This window comes from Diabrotica virgifera, chromosome 7 (genome assembly GCF_917563875.1).
Source record: "Diabrotica virgifera virgifera chromosome 7, PGI_DIABVI_V3a".
In the NCBI taxonomy this organism is placed as follows: domain Eukaryota; kingdom Metazoa; phylum Arthropoda; class Insecta; order Coleoptera; family Chrysomelidae; genus Diabrotica; species Diabrotica virgifera.
In genome coordinates, this window is record NC_065449.1 from 240,158,701 (window position 1) to 240,181,303 (window position 22,603).

At 32.1% G+C, this 22,603-nt stretch overlaps 1 protein-coding gene across 5 annotated transcripts in view; it reads right to left on the bottom strand.

Moving 5' to 3' along the window:
• Window positions 1–22,603, bottom strand: part of LOC114328226 (ral guanine nucleotide dissociation stimulator-like 1) — a 417,649-nt gene that overhangs the window by 38,752 nt on the left and 356,294 nt on the right. For 3 of the 5 annotated variants that reach the window (XM_028277060.2, XM_028277020.2, XM_028277035.2), the window contains exons 2-3: window positions 19,694–19,804; window positions 2,506–2,765 (exon numbers count right to left, since the gene is read on the bottom strand). In XM_028277060.2, the coding sequence (XP_028132861.1) occupies window positions 2,506–2,765; window positions 19,694–19,804 (371 nt within the window). Of the gene's footprint in view, window positions 1–2,505; window positions 2,766–19,693; window positions 19,808–22,603 lie in introns of all 5 variants that reach the window. The other 2 variants (XM_028277053.2, XM_028277011.2) reach the window with 1 other exon arrangement.

Consider the following 22,603-nt stretch of genomic DNA (forward strand, 5'->3'; position numbering starts at 1 on the left):
ATTAATAATAAAAAAGTTTTCCATGTGGTTCCTAGTTACGCAGACATACGGTATAAGAGCTTCTGTATAATAATTTTCAAATTGCAATGCCATATTCGAATTCAGCATAATCAAAACAAAATAGAAACATATATGATCAAAGTAAAATGATAATATAACGATATTTTTAAAATTATTTATATAAAACAATTGTTATTGTTTAAACAATTAATAAACAATTAGCGGCCAAATCTGCGAGTAGAACTTTTTACTTTAACATGTATATAAACTAACAAAAAAAGTTTTAGAAAAATATAAGCTTGTTTGAATTTTTCCGAAACAATGCATATTTTCGTTCTAATTGCACTCCCCTAATAGTAACTTTTGAGGAGACAACGCTCTGAAAATAAACATTAAAGTGCTTCTCTTCGACAGTCTTTCAAACAGAACATCTATATTTACCAAAACTAATTTCTTTTAATCGTAATAAATTATACAGGGCCGTCTAACAGTTATTGCGCTCTGAACCAAATCGAATTTTAAAAAATAAAAGTTGTTTGCATCGTTACATCACAAGAAAAAAACCTTTTGATAAACTGATGAACAATTTTGTCCAATTCTCCTTCTTCATCTGTAAAAGCAATTAATACACACTGTTTCGTATATTTACAAGTAAAACGATTACAATGATAGCAATTTGGCATTATACATACAGTGTCTCGCAGACAATCATAATCATATGCATATTAAATCTAAATATGTACAATGTGCATAAACAGTTACACTATTTAGAAATTTATCACTGCATTGTAAGTTTTTTAAAGACTATTATTATTATCATCAAATATTATTTATTTTTTAAATAGAATTGGGCGGTGGTTTTGAGATAAACCGTACAAATATCATGCCTTATCCAACTTTGTTGCTAACCAAAATAAATGAGCAAATGACCGAATTTCTTATCCATACAAATTTGTATTTGCGTCAGTAGAAAAGATTTGAAAACTCTTATCAATTTTTTAATGTTAAATGGATTTCTAAAAACTGTTCCCATTAGTTTGAAATTTATTTAAATTTTACTTTTGACAGTTTTGTAAATAGGTAACTGTATCACTATGGGGAGCACCTCCGTTGTGAGTTAAACTGGCAAGGTCTACTATATTACTAATAACTGTAAATTGAAATCCCCACTATGGCTCCTTTCGAGGCTCTCTATTGCCCTGGTGAGATAAATGAATTAAAATTATAATGGTTTTAATAAACAATCAAAACATCGTTAAAGGTACAAGAAATCAAAGGTTAGACTTACAGGTTGATTTGACACTTGTACAAACTAACATCAATGACTTTCTACGTGTGCTCTGCTCCACAGTCAATAGCCGACTCATTCATACAACTATATTTGAATTTAAACAACCTCCATATAGGATTTTCTCCTTCATAGGGATTTTCTAGTAGCTATCAACTTATATTTTTGTAATGTGTTCTTGCCAGGAGATCTAGAGATTCTAGATTGTCTGGCTGCCTATTGTGCTAGTTCATTTAGCGTTACTTAGTACCCAGTGCACGTGTAGTATTCTACTACGAACGCGAACTAGTTTTACATGATCTCAAGAACAACAATTCGACCAACACCGAACTATTGGCTTCCCATTCTGAGTCACATTCCACCGCCGAAACTAAGAAGAAGTCATTGTCTTTTCAGAGAATATCGAAAAATCGAGGTTATCAACTACCCATCCACCATGATAACAGACTGCACTCCAGGTATCCTCCATTGTTAAGGGCCACCTCCTTACATCGCGAACATTTCGACCTCACCAACGCTTGGAGAAGACAATGGGAGAGCGACTCACCACAGGTAGCACACCAAATGGCCTGTATCGATCAGAAACCGCCAGGCTTTGAACTGCCCCGCAATACATGGGCAACGCTGAACAGAATTAGAACAGGTAGCTGTAGATGTGCTGACAGCTTGCATAAATGGGGAAAAGCCCTTACTCCTGAGGGTGACTGTGGTGCGCAACGACAGACCGTCCATCACATTGTTCAAGAATGCCCCCGAAGGCGGTTCCCTGAAGTTTTCGAAGAGCTCCTGAGTGCGACCGAAAATGTTTTACATTATATTAATACATTAGATGTTTGTTTGTAATACTTCATGTAACGTTTTATATATTTTTTAAAATTATGTGTTCTTTTTGTATATATGCCATACGATAAATAAATAAATATTATTATCAACTTATAATATATTTTTTCTTTTTCTTCAAGTTTATATTTGTTTATGTGCTAGTAAGGATGGTCCAAACAAAGAACCGCTTCCACATCTCTTCTGATTCTGAGCAACGCGGCCTCTATAATATTTCTATCGGACCATCACAACACAAGACAAGGACAAGATGATATAAGAAACCTTTAATTTACATACATTTACAATACCACGAAAGCAGTTGTTTCATTAGCAACTCAATTAATTTTGGGAAAACAAACAGTAAAGTGTTGTTTTTTTTATCTAAGAATACTCACTTCCGATGTTGTTCGTGATAATCTGGCTTGCCATTGAGCGTCGTTTCCGACAGTTCGGCATATCTTTGCAGCAGCAATTTGAGTACTTCCTTAGGAGTAGAAAAGCTTCTGTACGTGGCCAGAAACACGTTGATGTAGGTCGTTTCCAGTTCTCCATCATCGGTGGAAAGAGCCTCGACTAGTTTCTTCAACGTTCCCGCTTTGACGAACCGTACTCGAACGGTTTCCCATTCTAGGTGGGAAATTTCGTCGTCGGAGTCCTGAAATATATAAGAGAAAGTGTTAGTACTGTAGAAATTACTATAAATTTGTATACACTAATGTTACGATTTCCAACCGGACCGCACGTGTACCAGGCCGGCCCTGACTAGTCTAGCTCGTACCGAATCTCCTGAAAGATAGAATGACGCCGCGAAGTCTGTAGAGAAATTACTAAAGCTTTCTAGAAGACAGAGCCGGCATGTATAAATAGAATCATTTAGTTAGATTTTGCAGTGAGCTTGAATTTCTAATGACATCGAAAAGTTTTGAATAATAAAATAGGATACCTATTCAATGTACGTTTTTTAAGTCGGGAATTTAATAAACGTAAGTATCATATAAATTATGTTTTAGTGTAAAGAGTTTAGTATAAATAAATTTAAAATAAGTGTAAATAAATTAAAATAAAAACTAAATAAATTAAATGTTTACAGTCATTAAAAAAGTCATTAAGTAAAAAACGTTAAAGTAATATTACGTCACTCTTAAAGTACTCATAACACTGACATTATGTCTTGCTTTATACCCTTCCTTTATATCCTTCTTTGCTTTATATTACTCCTGTATACGTTATATACACATCCAAATTCAAACGATAGAAAGACATGTGTTTGTTTGACGACTACTGCTCCAATATTTTAATTTACAATTTTTTTGGGCAGCATTTTTGGGCAGCTATGTTTACATTTCACAATTGTGTTGGGTTTAAGATTCAATTCAAGCTGTGTTAATACATACAAGTAATTTAAGTAAATTCATTCTATAACGTAGTTCGTCACCACAAACACTTGTCACTATGATACATGACACTATGTCTGTCAACTTTCCTCCAAAAATTCGTCTTAATATTCGTCGTTCCCATCTTTCAATTTTCTGTTGTACTTTCTTTGTTAACACCCATGTTTCGCACCCATACGTCATAGTAGGTCGCAGGATAGTTTTATACAGCCTTATTTTTGTATTTCTCGATACCTCTTTGGATTTTATTATTCTTTGCAAACTGATCGCACATCTGTTTCCTTTTGCTATTCGTAGCTCTATTTCCTTTTCTTCTTCGCATTTATTTGTCACAAAAACTCCCAGATACATGTAATCCTCCACCTCTTCAATTTCTAGAATTTCTCTCCCTAATGCAATTTCCATATTTAGTTTTCTGTTTTTCTTTTGCTTATTCTTCAGCTCCATGTATCTTGTTTTGTTTATATTTATCTGTAACCCCATATTCCCTGCGGCCTCTAGAAGATTCTTAGCTATTTTTTCTAATTCTTTTCTACTCCTAGCCAAAAATACATCATCAGCATACGCTAGACACTGATGGCTCTTATTAAATATTGTTCCTGCTCTATTCATGTTGCTGTCTCTTATTATATTTTCAAGGGCGAAATTAAACAGCGTGGTGGATAGAGAGTCCCCTTGTCTTACACCTTTCTGAACTCTAAAGTATTGGCTCTTCTTTCCATTAATATTAACTTCGCTTTAGTGTCTGGAACGTCATATGTACCAGTCCAATTATCTTAGGGTACGAACATGCCTAAGATACATGGATGAGCGCGGTGTAGGTCGCGATCGCGGTCGAGGTTTATATCGATGACGGGCAGAACATATCGAAAATACCTTCCTTTCAATGTTCTTTGCGGTTTACATATAACCAAAACTTATCGCAACCTGATTACAACAAGAAATGAATAAATACACCAGCCGTATCTCCGGAGAATGGCACGTGGTTTAAAAACCACCAATAAACTATAATTTACCACGCGATCAGCAGCTCGATCGCGATGTAAAACAATAGTAAGGGTACCCCCCGTTAAGATAGGCAAAATGCCCTCACTCTCAGAATTCAATTTTTTTAATTTTTTTACGTTCTGTGCAATTAAAAAATGAGATAACGCGGATTTTTAGCTCGCCACCCCCCTTACCCCTCCCCCACAGCCAAAGACGTAGATTTTTAGATTTAATTTTTTTTTAATTGGGTTGCAATTGATTTAAAAATTTCAAAAAATTCACACGTGTAGCTGAGTCTTTTACAAAACATGTCCATTTTTTATGGACCCTTAGGTCGAGTGTACATAACCTCAATTTTTTTTAACTTTTTTAAAACCTATAACTTTTTTTTGGAGGGAGCTGCAGGTCCAATTTTTTTTTGGATTTTGTGTATTTTATCAAAAGCTATCTCTCTGATTTTTTTCAGATTTTTCCGTCAGGTGCGCCATCTTGAAAAATCCGGAAAACTGTTTTTTTAGGGGTTTTTAGGGATTTTCTCCATTTTATAGACTGCAACATAGAGCAACTCAAGGTTTTGTTAATAGATTATGTATAATTTGAAATAAATGAGTATTTTAGGATTATCAAAATTTGGGCAAAATACCTTTAAACCCCCCAAAAACCATGTTTTTTTAAGTTATGTAAGGGTTTTTGCGGGCTTAATGATATTATTTTTTGAGATCGATACAGCCTGAATATTTTTTTTTCATTTTTTTACTGCAAATAAAAAATAAGACTAATGGCATTTTTAGCACCCGCCCCACAAAAACGTCAATAGACCCGTGTAGGTCGAGTGTACAATACATATAACCTCAAAATTCCTATTTTATTTTTTTAAAACGTATTTTTGACTTCCAATCGATATTTTTTAAAACGTCCAATGAATATTGTACATCTCTCTCTCGCGGACGGCCGCTTCAATACATGCTTAGCGCTCATTTTTAATTATTAAAAATAATAGTTAGTAATAAAATAATGACAAAAATTTATTTTGTAGGCTATTGCAGGGGGGCGTTAAACTTTGAGTTGGTCACTTTATCACTTTCATAATAATAATTTTTAATCGAGTTACTAAGCCTTGAAAATGGCCATTTTCGCGTTTTTCAAATTTGAAATTGCATGTAATTCGACAACAGTCAATTTTATAAAAAAATCACAAGATACCTTTTTTGCTCAGCTTGATCCAGAGAATCTAAAACAAATTTGTCCGAAGTGAAAAAATTTATTTTTTGAATTCGTTTAAAAAATGTTTAAACAATTTTCCGACCGCGGTACTGCCTGGCACCTTGTGGATTTGTTATAAGGACCTGTTTTTGAGTAAGTTTGTGCAAAAAAATTAATCGGAATAATTTACCTAACGGGACAAGCATACAGCGTGGACTATTTGTATTAGGAGCCAAACGTAGATGGTTTGTAAAATACACAAAAGACAAAAAAAAAATTAGCAGCCATCGCCAAAAAAAGTTATACGTACCTATTAAAAAACAAAAAAAAATGAGGTTATAATATGTACACTCGACCTTCGGGTCCATAAAAATAGACGTTCTGTAAAAGCCTCAGCTTTGCGTGTGAATTTTTTGTAATTTATAATTTAATAATTAGGTACTAACTATTCTAAATGCGACATAAGCCACAATTTAAATAAAAAAATGATTTTATTAACGTTTCGACGTCCACCACGGACGTCGTTGTCAAAATACAAAATATTAATAAATTAAACAAAAATGTTGCTTGGTAAAAAAATCTTCTAATAATTTAATTTAATCTGACTTATTTATATAGATCGTCCCAAACCATTTTTTCAGTGCGTCACAGATTATCGAATTCTCTCTATCGCATTACAGATGGAAAATAAAATCATTTTTTAGTTAAATTGTGGCTTATTTCCCATTTAGAATAGTTAATTACAAAAATGCCACAAAGATATAGCTTCAGAACAACATTTATAATCTAATTGCAAACCAACTTAAAGAAAATAAAATCGAAAAATTGACATTTTTGGCTGTGGGGGAGGGGGAATAGGGGAAGTGGGCTAAAATTGCAGTGAGTCCTAATTTTTTAAAATCATATAGAACGTAAAAAAATAAAAAAATATTCAGGCTCTATCGATCTCAAAAAATATAATTAGACCCGCAAAAATCCTTACAAAACTTTAAACAAACATGGTTTTTGGGGGGTTTAAAAGTGTTTCGCCCAATTTTTGAATATTCTAATATACTCAGTTATTTTAAATTATACATAATCTATTAACAAAACCTTGAGTTGATCTATGTTGCAGTATATCAAATGGAGAAAATCCCTAAAAACCCCCTAAAAAAACAGTTTTCCGAATTTTTCAAGATGGCGCACCTGACGGAAAAATCTGAAAAAAATCAGAGAGATAGCTTTTGATAAAATACATGAAATGCAAAAAAAAATTTGACCTGCAGCCCCCTCCAAAAAAAAGTTATAGGTTTTAAAAAAGATAAAAAAAAATTTGAGGTTATGTACACTCGACCTAAGGGTCCATAAAAAATGGACATGGTTTTGTAAAAGCCTCAGCTACACGTGTGAATTTTTTGAAATTTTTAAATCAATTGCAACCCAATAAAAAAAAATTTAATCTAAAAATCTGCGTTTTGACTGTGGGGGGAGGGGTAAGGGGGGTGGCGAGCTAAAAATCCGCGTTATCTCATTTTTTAATTGAACAGAACGTAAAAAAATTAAAAAGATTGAATTCTGAGAGTGAGGGCATTTTGCCTATCTTATTACGTAACAAGTTCCGAAAGTGATATTTTACGAGACGAGTAGGAAGTCTCCAGGGCGAGCCGTAGGTGAGTCCTGGAATCCTGTGAGTCTCGTAAAATCACTTTTGGATCGTGTTACGTACAATATTTTTTCTGCAGCCGTTTTGTATGTTAAAAGGAATATATGGATAAACTTTACTTACGAACTTTTATTAAACACTTTAAAGTTACTCTCGTGAATTCAACATTAGAAAAATCTATTTATGAATATTAATAACACAATTATAACAATTATTTACATTGATATTGTTAGGAATATTAACAGAAGTTGCAGTATTGAAATTAGTGTTGGACGTGTCAGTACTTTCACTATTTTTTGAGATATTAACTTGGTTGCGGCCATTTTCAATCTGTGAAGCTATGTGAAATTTATTTCTTAAAGAATTTTCTACGTATCCCTCTGCTACATTAGTTGATTTCCATCCTCCGTGTCTTTTCAAGTTGGTTATAGTACCACCACCATCAGCGAGTAAGTGGCTGAGCTCCTTCGTAGACAGTGCCCGGTGTATTCTTTGGGATAATTTGCGGTAATTTTAAATATACAAATAATCTACGATGCGGTGTGTTTGCTTGACGTAATGACAAATATATTCTGTATAAAGAAATGTTATTTTCTCCAATAACCACAAAGGTTCTTTCGATGTTCGTTTTAGAATTAGGAATTTTAATCACTAACATGGTTGTCTTATCTTCTATATCATCTAAACTCATTTTGCAAAGCTCCTCACGACGACAAGCGCCTGCCAAACCAATTATTAAGGCAACCTAAAATTTATAAAAAAAAATTATAAAGAGAAATTAGATTTAATTATATAACCTTTGTCATTAAGTAGATCTTATCTTCAGCTTCTGATAAAAATTTATCTATTTCTTCTTTATTCAATACTTTCGATTTTTTTGGTTTGTAGCCGATGGATTTTCTTTTAAGGAAAGCAATAACTTTTGGATAGCGGCTTATATCTATATTATTTTTCATGTTAAGTGTGCACTTAAGCATCGAGTAATTGCTCCAAAGGCTTGATGGCTTTAAGATATTAGATTTTTCCATTAGATAGATATGCAATAATGACTTCTTCATTTATAGTATGTACATTTTTATCATTGCTCCATTTTTGAAATAAATTGTAGACCAATTCATACCCATTTCTTGACTTTACCGGCAATAATTCATAAATAGCGGCTTTAGCAGTTTCCCTAATCTCATCTGGAATCATTTCTGCTTCACTTTCACTGCTGATTTCCATTTCTTGGAATTGAAAAACGAAAAACTAAGCGAAAACACACACGAATCTTAAATGACAAGCGTTGTCATAATAAAATTCAAAGTTGATGTTATTGTCAAAGCCGTTACCTAGCTGCCGAAAATCGTTCCGAAAGTAAAAAAAGCGTCCGGAAAGTGAAAAAATTAGTCCAGAAAGTAGCTACTTTCGGTACGAGTTGTGTAAAATGGTACTTTCGATTTAATAAATCATACCGAAAGTTTTATTTTCGGGACGGCTGCAGAAAAACTATTTTGTTTTGGAATTGACATCGCTGTAAACCGCGATGATAGATAGATAGATAGACATTTATTGTTTTTAAAAACTACAGTTTTATAACAATGAGTTTAGTAAGTATAGGTTATTATAACTAGTCTGGTACATAAGTAATAATACATTGAACAAAAAGTTAAGCGCTATCACTAACTGAAATGAAGAACTGAAATACGAAGATCTATTTCGAATAGAATGTGACGGTACTACGACAGACGTAAACGACAAGAAGAGAAAAGGAGACCAAGAGGAAGAATTGCGATGATAGGTCGCGAGAGTGAACGGGTAACAACATCCTTGGTATGTGCGATCTCATAAGGGTAAGAACATAACAAGTGGGTCTCGGTGGAGGTTTAGCGCGATGCCATCCAGGAGATTTACATCGATGCTTTTGAAAATAAAATGAGTTTGTTTTACATGGATGTCTACTGCGATGCCTACAAGGATGCTTCCCTGTGAATGGTCCGTTCGAAGCCAAGTTGTCATTACCTGCGCTATCTGAGTTGATACTTTTTATATAATCCCTTTTTTGTATTCAGTTTATTTTTGAATTTCTAAAGGAACTAAATTCAGTAAATTTCATCACAGACATTTCATCACTATCATCACTTGACTGACACAACATCGCAAAAACACAGTCTTTTTGTCATTCAAATTTCATTAAACTACTTCACTTGATAGTGGTTCTAGCTAGACTGACAGCGCAGGTGACCTCCTTGCTATGTGCTGCCGACATCGACTCGACTTAACTAGTGGCATCCACCGCGACCTCCACCTCCACCTCGACCCACTTGTTCTGTTCTTACCTTAAGAAAATGAAGGTTTGTTTTGACATCGATGTAGCGACGGCGATCGCGACCTACACTGCGCACATCCATGTATCTTCGCCATGTTCGTACCCTTAGATGGGATTTTGAACTCCTGTAATGCCTTAATCAGTTAGTATTGCCTGTAATGCCTCTTCAAAACCCCTTAATTCCAATTTTCATGATTTTATCCCTTTATCTGCCTCACCCTGTATACCCCAAATGATTGCGTTGGCCTAGTTTTTTATCTATTGTGTATTTAAACCTCGATTTAAATTGCGTCAAAATCAGCAACGGGCTTTCTTCCACTCGACAACTGCAAAAAATTTAAATCCGAGTCATTGAACAATAAAATCCGTCGTTAAGCAAACTTCCTGTTTTGCACCAAATACAGCGATGAAGTAACGTTAGTGGATCTGATGAAAAAAGGAAATGATAAAAACAACGCGGAGTAAATTAGTCCAGTGTGTTGGTAAACACATTAAAATTCATTACCATTACATCATTTCGAAAATTATGTATCATTGCCAAGGTTGCAACCATTGCAAATTGCTGGTAATGAGGCTTTCCTCTCATTAAAAAATCATCCGTTTTTAATGGAAATATGGATCATAATTATATAGCGTTGAATGTGTTCAATGAAAACGATGATGAGTTTATTTCATGCTTCAATTATTTCCTAGATTATGATAAATTATGATTCTGTGTGTATCTTTTTTGTTAATTTTAATAAAATAAATCATGATTTAGTCGTCAGATATCTCTAAAAACAATAATATAGTCTAGGCGCCAGAGGGGTCACCGTGTCTTTTTTAATTCTGATGGACAAACTCAACGGTTTCTTATGGATTTTAGGCTGCTGATTACGAATTTCGAGGGTGGATTTCGATCCGAGTGGTCAAAAAATTGTTATAAACAATTTAATTGTTTATAAGGCTCTGGCTCATAAACCAAAAGAGATAAAAAATATGATTTAAATAAAATTTGTTCCTTAATAAAAAACGAAAAAAAAAACGTTTACTAAACTTAAATCAAATGATTAGAACTCAAGATATCGTAAAATTATTGCACAATGCAAATTGCAAATTGCAAAATAAGTATTTTTCGAAGCTTTGTCGATCGTAACTCGGCTTCTACGCATGCAAATGAGCCTTAGAAGATATCATTTTAAAGCTTGATTAATAAGCTTCCAAACAAAGTTTGTTAAATTACATACATTATCTTCATTTGTTTTAAAGTTATACCCGTTTGAAGTTAAAATTTTCTTTAAAACATTGTACATTAATTTGTTTATAAGGGTTTCAAGCAAATGTGAGCTATAAACATTTATACTACAGGGTGTCCCGAAAAGATTGGTCATAAATTATACCACACATTCTGGGGTCAAAAATAGTTCGATTGAACCTAACTTACCTTAGTACAAATGTGCTCACAAAAAAAGTTACAGCCCTTTGAAGTTACAAAATGAAAATCGATTTTTTTCAATATATCGAAAACTATTAGAGATTTTTTCCTGAAAATGGACATGTATCATTCTTATGGTAGGACCATCGTAAAACAAAATTATAGTGAAATTTGTCCACCCCATAAAAAATTTATGGGGATTTTGTTCCCTTAAACCCCCCCAAACTTTTGTGTACGTTCCAATTAATTCATTGTTGTGGTACCATTAGTTAAACACAATGTTTTTAAAACTTTTTTGCCTCTTAGTATTTTTTCGATAAGCCAGTTTTTATCGAGATGCGGCTTCTTTTTCAATATATTTACGTAAAAATTTTATGGGGGTTTTGTTCTTTTAAACCCCCCAAATGTGTGTGTACGTTCCAATTAAACTATTATTGTGGTACCATTAGTTAAACACAGTGTTTTTAAAACTTTTGCCTCTTAGTCTTTTGTTCATAAGTCACCTTTTATCGAGATGTAGCTTCTTTTTCAAAATATACCTAAAAATGTAAATTATAAATAAATTTTCAGATTATTAACAGGTATCTAGAACCGTACTTAACCATATACAAATATGTGGTGGATTCGACAAATATTCAAAATATCTCGATAAACACTGGCTTATCGAAAAAGTACTAAGAGACAAAAAAGTTTTAAAAATAATGTGTTTAACTAATGGTGCCACAATAATAATTTAATTGGAACCTACACAAAAGTTTGGGGGGTTTAAGGGAAAAAAACCCCCATAAAATTTTTAATGGGGTGCACAAATTTTACTTAAATTTTTGTTAAGATGTTGCTGCGGTCAAAATGCCGCATGTCCATTTTCAATAAAAAATCTCTGAGAGTTTTCGATATATGAAAAAAAATCGATTTTCAATTTGTAACTTCAAAGGGCTGTAACTTTTTTTGTGTGCACTATTGTATATAGGTAAGTGAGGTTCAATCAACCTATTTTTGACCCCAGAATCTGTGGTATAATTTATGACCAATCTTTTCGGGACACCCTGTATAATAGCAGCATTTTCTGTGACGTGAGATCGTTTATATTAAACTATTTTTAATGGGAAATAAGCCACAATTTTACCAAAAAAATGATTTTATTAACGTTTCGAAGCAAAAATCGGGTTTCGTTGTCAAAATACTACTTATTAAACGCTTTTATTTAGTTCAATAGATTGCGTCAAATCTTTGGATGTTAATTTGACTACCTTTTCTTCCATGCAAATGAATGAAAATTTGCAGACATATGCATTCGCGGGAACAATACACGAATAGACAACAAAAAATGTTTGTTTATGTTCATTAATTGTTTAAATAAAAAAAACGATTTTAATGGAAAAAGGCCTAAATTCTCTTGTTTTTTACAATGTAGAAACTTGAAACTCTTACGGATTGTAGCTAATGATATAACCTATACATAATTTCACTTTTTACGTTAATTGTTTACGTTATGCGTCATAAACAAACAATAAAGTTTTAAATTTTGAACACTCATATATTTGTTTATACAGTACGATGCAAATGAAAGGAATACATTCGTTATTTCGTAAAAAGGCGACTTTAAGGAAAAATCCCGAAAGAGGTCGATTTTGATTTTTAAATTACAATATTTTGGCATATATGTCATACTAGTGACGTCATCCATCTGGGCGCGATGACGTAATCGATGATTTTCTTAAATGAGAATAGGGGACATGCGATAGCTGATTTGAAAGGTCATTCAATTCTTTATTCAGTAATATAAAAATTTATATAATTATTTGTAACCAAAAATAATTTTTTAATTAAATTATTTGACAAAAAAGAAGAATGTATGTAATTTATTTAACTCAGAATACATTTTACAGTTGCCCGTAAACAGAAAAAAATGTGTATTTCAGAAATAAATATTGCTTTTCGATTAAATTAAATATTCAACCCCGCTCCCGCCAGCCACCTGCCTCTTGGAAGTTTTAACATTCAATTTAAGCGAAAATCAATGATTATTTGTGATATAAACATTTTTGTCTGGTTTCTGACAGCAGTAAAATGTATTTTAATTTAAATTTAATAAGTTACACACATTCTTCTTTTTTTAAACGCTTTTTTTTGGTTCAATAGTTTGCGTCAAATCTTTAGAGGTAAATTTGCCTGCCTTTTCTTCAATGCAAATGAATGAAAATTTGCAGACATATGCATTCGCGGGAACAATACACGAATAGTCAATAAAAAAAATTGTTTATGTTTAATAATTGGTTAAATAAAAAAAAAACGATTTTATTGGAAAATGCTTAAATTCTCTTGTTTTTTTACAATGTAGACATTACGGATTGTAGCTAATGATATGAACTATACATAATTTCACTTTTTACGTTAATTGTTTACGTTATGCTTCACAAATAAATAATGAAGTTTCAAATTTTTTGCCGATTCCGACTACTTTTTATGTTTGTATATCATATGTTTTATATACATATTTTAATAAACATGACGATATATTTTAATGTTCGAAAAGTGTAAGACTAAAAAATAAAAAATATGAAAAAAAATTTTTAGGGAACGCTTTTCTTTAGTTCCGAGTGACTAAAATTAAAAATATTAAAAATCAACTAAAAAGCAAAAAATAAAAAAAATTGAAAAAATCCAACACATTCGTTAAAGAAAAGCGTGGGGCGAAAACCGTTTATTCGATGAAGACGCGCCACGCTTTTCTTTGACGAATGTGTTGGATTTTTTCAATTTTTTTTATTTTTTGCTTTTTAGTTGATTTTTAATATTTTTAATTTTAGTCACTCGGAACTAAAGAAAAGCGTTTCCTAAAAATTTTTTTTCATATTTTTTATTTTCCATTAAAAATAGTTTATTATAAAAATGCCACAAGGAAATAGCTTCAGAACAACATTCAGATCGTTTATAATGTGAAAGTTTAAATTCAGGGTTTTTGAGGCATATTTCAAATGCCTCATAGTTGTTGCCAAAACTCAAAATCGAAATTGCATGTTATAGGTTTTGAAGATTAGGCTCTAACAATGGAAATTCCATAAAGATCGGTAATTGGAAGTGATACATTTTATTGATATTCTGAGAACCGTAAGAAATGGCAAAAAGTGCTCAGTGGATATCTGTTTGACATATTGATACAAACTGACTTCATTTGCTGAAAAATGCAAAAATTTCATACGAGGCTGCCCTCTTCAGCTTTAAAAAACCATTTTGACTTTTGTTGATAGGACACTTTGATCAAAAGAAATTGAATATTTACCGTCGAGTTCATGCAAATTTTATTTAAAAAAAAAGAATGTGTGTGTACTTTGTACGCACGTAAAAGAAGTTATACATACTTCTATTATGTGATTTCAACGAAATTGATATTCGCGGTCTGCAAGTACTTGGAAGGGATACGCGAAACGATCGTGCGCGAATAGCCGAGAAATATTGCAACTTTCTTAAATAATTCATATTGTCAACTGAAATTGTCAAATTGACGTACATTTCATACCTATTGTCATTTAAGAAGAAAACTTATATATTGCTCCACAATATTGATATGATAAGCAATTATTATATAAAGGTAAATTTAATTAATTGTATTTTGCTTGCAATACTGCATTTTAATAACTAATTTTATTTACTACATACAATTGTTTACGTTTGAATAAAATAACCTATATCTTATTTTTTCTTCTTGTTATTTTTTTGGACTGTGGCCTTGACAATTATCCAGTAACCAGGACCATATGATTGGCCAATATAATTAAAAGTGCGAATAAAAGTACAGAGCGTAGAAATAGGTGTCGCTTTTCCGAACTTGCACGGTCCCAATACATATGTACTTTAAACAGTTCATATTTAAATATTAAACTAATTTTAATACTTACTACTTTCCAAAAATTGTTATTAAAACAATACCGAAAATTAAAAAAATAAAAGAATAAAACACACACAAACACGTTGAAAAATGCCACAAGAAATGAGTTCTGAACAATAATTGTTGGCAAAAATTTTAACTATATACGCATTTTCTGGAAAAAAATTATATAACAAATATACTTACAATCATAAAATGTATAAAAAAAATTAAAAAAATAAAACCTCGCATCGGGATTCGAACCCGCGCATTTTAGCGTGCTTAGATTTGTAATCGAAGCCTCTATTCATTTACCCATCTACACATATCCGTCATGTGGGAAGATAGCGAACTGAACGTTTTACTGTTTGACAGTTCTGAATTTAATTAAATTAGTTTGATTTTTGTCGAATTAAAATATTACAATACAACAAAACAGAGTAAGAAAACAATATATTTGATGAATATTGGTAGAAATTTTGTTGGTAATCAAATTATGTAAACCAAAGCATTACCTACTAGGTAGGTAATACCTATTTTCCATTTTCCAAGTAGGTAAGTACCTATGTAATTTTTTATTACAATACATACTGAAACATTTACAATTATTACGTACCTGTTGCTTTTAAAAAACTATTTAAAAAGTCACTACAATTATAAACTTGCTTTTGTCTGTGTCCTCATATTGATAAAAACTAATATACACAACATTTGTTTACCCATAACCATTGACATATTAATAAAATAACCGACATATTGAACAATTGTTGACAGGTCATTGTAATTATCCAATCAGTGCACATATAACGTTTCAGCTGCGCCAAGGACCAAGAGTTTTGATGAATTCGCGCACATATAAATTTACTCGCAAGGCGCCCAAAATCGTCGGTCGCTTCAAGCGTTATTTTTGAGAGAACGGGTTATTCTTCACAAAAACTGCTAACAAATATTTTTGTTCAAAATAATCTGTCCTCGTTAATTCTTATAGTTTCAGCAACATTAATTTTATAACAAAATAAAATACGAATGTTCGCAAACGAAGTCCATAGACACTAAATACGTTTGCAGAAACCGGAAGGCTGCACAGTTGTCAGTTATACGATTTTTTATACATTATGCCCCGTATAATAACAAAAATGTGATGTTATTAAACGGGGTAAGAGACGAATGTTTTATGAATGGAGTTGCAAGAAGCCACAAAGTTCTTATTTTGTGCTGAAATAAATACGACCATAACTGATATGATTTTGCGTTTACGAGTAGTTCAACAAGCCACAAATTAATCCCATTTTATAGGTAGTAAATTTATAGTAGTTATTTTACAAGGAAGTAATTTTGATTAAAAGTAATAATTGCTTCATAAAAGTAGAGTAACTGCTTTAACTTTACAAACCATAACCTAGTTCGTAAAATTATATAACTAAACTAGGACAAAATTATTGATGAATGCTCAAATAACTAAAAAACTTGGGTAGATATAGGTTGTTTTGATGATTTAACAGGCGTGTGATTTTTGCCAATGCTCTCTGTCAAGCGCCTGTCTATTTATTTTATGTTTTACCGCTTGAATTAATTTTGACTCTTCCGTTCATTTTAGTTAGCCACTGAAGCTCACCGTATCTCTAAAATTCGATCTTCATCTTTGAAGATAGACTTCATTCACGTTTTGACTTTATTGAGAACTCACTAGATTACTAGATAGTCTCGGAAAGCCCGTTAAACGACACAATTAGTTTATGAATTTTAAATAGTTATTCTTTTAAGTTTGAGTACAAAATCTTACATTGTTATTGTTTATTCGAATTATTTAAATTGAGAAGCACATAATATTGGAACACCCCCAAAAAAAAACCGCTTATTTCTCGAGATACTGACCACGGAGAATGGCCAATTTTAGTCATACTGTATGTTTTTGATGGTGCTGAAAACGAAAATGAGGTTTATTTTGAATTTCATGTGGGGGAACATTGTCAAAATCGCAATGTTACCCCAAAAATAAAAAAATAAAAATTACGTTTTTTGCGTTTACCTCGCTACAACTCTGTTCCATTTTAATATTTTTTTCTGAAATTTTACTGTATATAGCTCTAATATTTCTGAAGACAACGGTACCAACCTGTTTCAAGCTTTTATTCTTATTCTGATAAAGGTTATGAATTTTTCAAAGGAAATAGTGCGGATTTGTGCATTGCAACATTTAATAGTAAAAGTTGTATGACGAAGTTTAAAATTTAGCTTCTTAATTACGTTTATGTTAAAATAGAGAGTATGTACAAAGAAGTTTTCTGGTAAGTTTTAGATCAAAATGTTTTATAGAAAAAAAATAGTGCAACTTTTAATGTCGACATTAGAAATCCCCAATATAACGCTTATTTTTCGAGATATTGACCATGGGTGGTGAATGGCTAATTTTGGTCTTAGATTATGTTTTTGACAGTGATGAAAACGAAAATGAAATTTATTTTAAATTTTAGGTGGGGGAATATTGTCAAAATTGCAATTTTACCCTAAAAATAAAAAAAAAATGAAATCACGTTTTTTTGTCGTTTAGCTCGCTACAACTCTGGTCCGTTTTAATATTTTTTTCTGACGTTTGTACACTATATATCGCTCACTTTTTTGAAGACAATGGTTTCTGCTTTAAGCTTTTAGTCTTATTCTAGTAAAAGTTATGAATATTTTAAAGTAGAAGGTGCAGATTCGTTAATTGCAAAGTTTAATCGCAAAATTTGACTGACAAAAATTTAAATATAGATTTTAAATTGAATTCCTTTTAACACATGAGTACAAAGAAGTTTTCTGGAAAGTTTTGGATCAAAATGTTTTCTAGAAAACAAATGGTGCAATTTTTAACATACACGGTATATATCCCCAAAATAACGCTAATTTTTCGACATACTGATCATTGGTGATGAATGGCTAATGGTCTTACTTTATGTTTTTGATCGTGCTGAAAACGAAAATCAAGTTTATTTTGAATTTTAGGTGAAAGAACATTGTCAAAATGGCAATTTTGCCCTAAAAATACAAAAAAAATAAACCACGTTTTTCTTAAAATTAAAAGTTGCACGATATTTTTTCTATAACAGATCTAGATCTAAAAGTTTCCATAAAATTTCTTTGAATTCTATGGTTTAACATAAACGTAATCAAATAGATAAATTTTAAATTTTGTCACTTAATTTTTGCGATTTAACTTTGCAATTCACGAATCTGCACCTTTGATCTTTAAAAATTCGTAACTTTTATGAAGAAAAGACTGAAAGACTACAGTTGCTTTCATAGTCTTCACAAACGTGAGAAATATATGCTGTAGAAATTTCAGAAAAAATGTTAAAATGGAACAAAGTTGTAGAGAGTTAAACGTAAAAATTTGTGACTTCATTTCTTTTTTCATTTTTAGGTTAAAATTGCAACTTTGACATCACATAAAATTCAAAAAAAATTTCTTTCATTGTCAGCACCATCGAAAAAATAAAATAAGACCAAAATTAGCCATTCACTGCTCATGATCAGTATCTCGAAAAATAAGCGCTATTTTGGGGATGTATAACGTCTATATTAAAAGTTGCGCCATTTTTTTCCTATAAAACATTTGTAACTAAAACTTTCCAGGAAACTTCTCTGTACTATATGTTATAAAATAAACGTGATTAATAAGATAAATTTCAAATTTTGCCACTCAACTTTTGCGATTAAACTTTGCAATTCACGAATCTGCACCTTGTATTTTAAAAAATTCCTAACTTTTACTAGGATAAGACTAAAAGCTTAAAGCAGATACTATTGTCTTTAAAAGAGTAAGCAACATATAATTTAGAAACCTTAGAAAAAAATATTAAAATGGACCAGAGTTTAAGCGAGTTAAACACAAAAAAACGTGATTTCACTTTTTTTATTTTTAGGGTAAAATTGCGATTTTGACAATATCTATGTACATATTAACACACCTAAAATTTAATATAAATTTCATTTTCGTTTTCAGCACTGCCAAAAACATAATCTAAGACCAAAATTAGCCATTCACCACCCATGGTCAGTATCTCGAAAAATAACCGTTATATTGGGGATTTCTAATGTCGATAATAAAAGTTGCACTATTTTTTTTTCTATAAAACATTTTGATCTAAAATTTTCCAAGAAAACTTCTTTGTACTCTCCATTTTAACATAAACGTGATTAAAAGGCTAAATTTTAAATTTCGTCACTCAACTTTTGCGATTAAAATTTGCAATGCACAAATCCGCACCATTTCCTTTGAAAAATTCATAACCTTTATCAGAATAAGACTTAAAGCTTGAACCAGGTACTATTGTTTTCCGAAATGTTAGAGCTATATACTGTAAAAATTTCAGAAAAAATTTTGACAATGTTCCCCCACATGAAATTCAAAATAAATTTCATTTTCGTTTTCAGCACCGTCAAAAACATACAGTGTGTCTAAAATTGGCCATTCACCTCTTCGTAGTCAGTACCTGGTCATTTTGGGGGTGCCTGCCGTTCGCCTAGATGCATCTCTCGTGGCCACAAAAATTATGTAATGTTTGTATTCGGAGAGTAATGTGATGCACATTATTTTAGTTCTCATAGCCAAAAATGCACCTGTCGTAACTTGTTTATTTTATACGTTACATGACAAATTAAACGAAAAGACCTTTTAAGCGATCAAGTACTACTAAATGGGTGAGCAAATATGTGGTTGTTCGTTTTTCTATAATTATTTTTTGTACTATAATTATCAAAATAAGTAAAAATAAATAAACTTACCGAGTGTGAAGACGACAAACTCCTGGTCGGTCGGTGGTAACGAACTTTCTTGAGGTAAACCGTGTATAGGGCGCCATCTGCTTTCTCCTCGCCCCACAATCGCCATGTGGGCTGCTGGAACAAAATTAGACCCTTATAGATAAACTTAGACAAAAAATAATAATATTATAAAAATATAAAAGCAGTACAAATTAAGCAGCTTCAAACTAGTTTTTGTGACCGCTTACAAATAGAATAATATAACATAAACGGAGCAAAAAAAAAGGGGGACACCCCTTCGCATTTGCGGATGATTTGGCGGTGCTGGTAGCAACGCGGGACAAAGAGGAACTCCGTCTACAGGCATGGTAGATACCCCTTTCGCATTTGCGGAGGATTTGGCGGTGCAGAGCCCATTTTACTTTAAATCAGGCCCGAGGCACTACACAATTGTTGGGCCCCTAAATATAATTTGGGATTGTTGCGCAATTAAGTAAAGTATCACAATAGGTAAAAAACTATTAATTTTAAAATTTTCATGTCCTTTAAAAAAAATTGATAAGAACATTATATTATAAACTCTTATTGTTATCATAAGACGGCGAAATGAGCGACTGCGTTGGAGAGGGTAATGCCCAATATCGGTGAACCTAAATCCGAAAGGATGAGTATTCTACACAGAGTTGTGCAGTCCATTATCTTCCACGCGGCACCAATCTGGAGTCCGACAGTAGAACAGGCATACAGCTCTTGGTACTCGAGGACAGAACTAGTTTGCTGCAGGTAGCAAGTGCTTACAGGAATGTTTCTGTAGGTGATCACCGGCTGTGTCCCCTTACATTTGTTGGAGAAAGAGGGACAGAGAGGATGTTCCAGCGGAAAAATAGTGAGATACAAGTGGAGAACGTCAGAAGCGACGAGAGGAACACACCCATTGTGATATGGCACGACGGATGGGATGCAACGGGGAATGTGGCAGTGGTAAATCTGCGGAGCTGATATATAGAATACGCTATCAGAACACGGGAACTACCGTAGCTCCTCTTCTTCTTCTTCTTTTTCTTAAAGTTCCCTCTCCTATTGGAGGTTGGATATCATAATGGCTATGGTCATTTTGTTGGCTGCTGTTCTGAACAGTTGTAATGAACTACAGTTAAACCATTCTTTAAGGTTCCTCAGCCAGGAGATGCGTCTTCTTCCTATGCTTCTTCTTTCTTGGATCCTTCCTTGCATAATAATTCTCAGCAAGTCATATTTTTCCCCTCTGGTAATGTGACCCAAATATTCCAGTTTTCTAGTTTTTATACTGTTCATAATTTCTAACCCCTTATTTAAACGTCGTAGCACTTCAACATTGGTAATTCTTTGAACCCACTGAATTTTCAATATTCTTCTGTAACACCACATTTCGAACGCTTCTATTTTTCTTATGTGTTGTCTGTTCAATGTACAAGCTTCCATTATGTGTAGTAATATACATAGTCCAGGGTAATACGGTTTTTTCCATGACGCTCGAGCAGCCAGGGTACTGAAGCGTTTTTTCGACAGGTAATACCTATAAGAGCAAATTGTAACTATTTCCTGCGTAGGTTCTGGCGGCCATTTTTATTTATAAACAAATAAGTGTCAAAAAATGGCATTTTTCCCTTTTTTTTCAAATTAATGGAAAACAGTGAAACTTATGGTTTTTTTAGTACAAATTTCTTTGAGATTATGGAAAAAGCTTTAAAATGACGTATTACAGAGTTTGATATACTCATTTATTGTTAATATAATTGCGAAAAAAGGTCGGAATTGCAAAAAAATTAATTTCGCAATATCTATTGTAAAAATTAGTGTACAGCTTTGAAATTTTTGTCATGTAAGGGTTATTTGGTGCTTAATATGTGATAAACATTTCAAAGCGATGCATTCAATTGTTTAAATTTTATTCAAATTGTTTATCCCAGAGAGCATTTTTTTTCAATAACATAAGTCAGAAAAAAATGACGTTAGAACCATTCTACAGGTGTCAAATGAAAGAACATGAGTTATGTTTTCAACTTGGTTTAAAAAAAGAGAATAAAAAATGCATTTATTAGTAATAAATAATTATGCAAAAGTATCATAAATCTTTCCTTATAAACTTTTTATTTTGTTATGTAAGAAATTATATATATTTATTACAATTTTTTATCAATTATGATAGAAATAACATTACTTGGTAGGTGTGCACTTAAAACAGGGTAAAAAAGTTAATTTTTTTGGAAAAAGTTATTCAAAAAGTTTATAAGGAAAGATATACGATACTTTTGCATAATTATTTATTACTAATGAATGCATTTTTATTCGCTTCTTTTAAACCAAGTTGAAAATATAGCTCATGCTCTTCTATTTGACAACCGTGGAATGGTTCTAACGTCATTTTTTTCTGACTTATGTTATTGCAAAAAAAATGCTCTCTGAGATAAACAATTCGAATAAAATTTAAAGAATTGAATGAATCGCTTTGAAATTTTTATTACATATTAAGTACCAAAGAACCCTCATTTGACAAAAATTTCAAACCTGTACACTAAATTTATCAACAGTTATTGCGAAAATAAATTTTTTTGCAATTTCGACTTTTCTTCGCAATTATATTAACAATAAATGAGTATATCAAACTTTGTAGTATGTCATTTTAAAGATTTTTCCATAATCTCAAAGATATTTGTACTAAAAAAATCATAAGTTTCACTGTTTTCCACTGATTTGAAAAAAAAAGGGGGAAATGCCATTTTTGACAGTTAATTGTTTATAAATAAAAATGGCCGCCAGATCCTACGCAGGAGATAGTTATAATTTGTTCCTATAGGTATTACCTGTCGAAAAAACGCTTCAGTACCCTGGCTGCTGAAGTGTCACGAACAGGGTATATTTTTGTCTTATTACCCTGGCCTAACAGTCGGA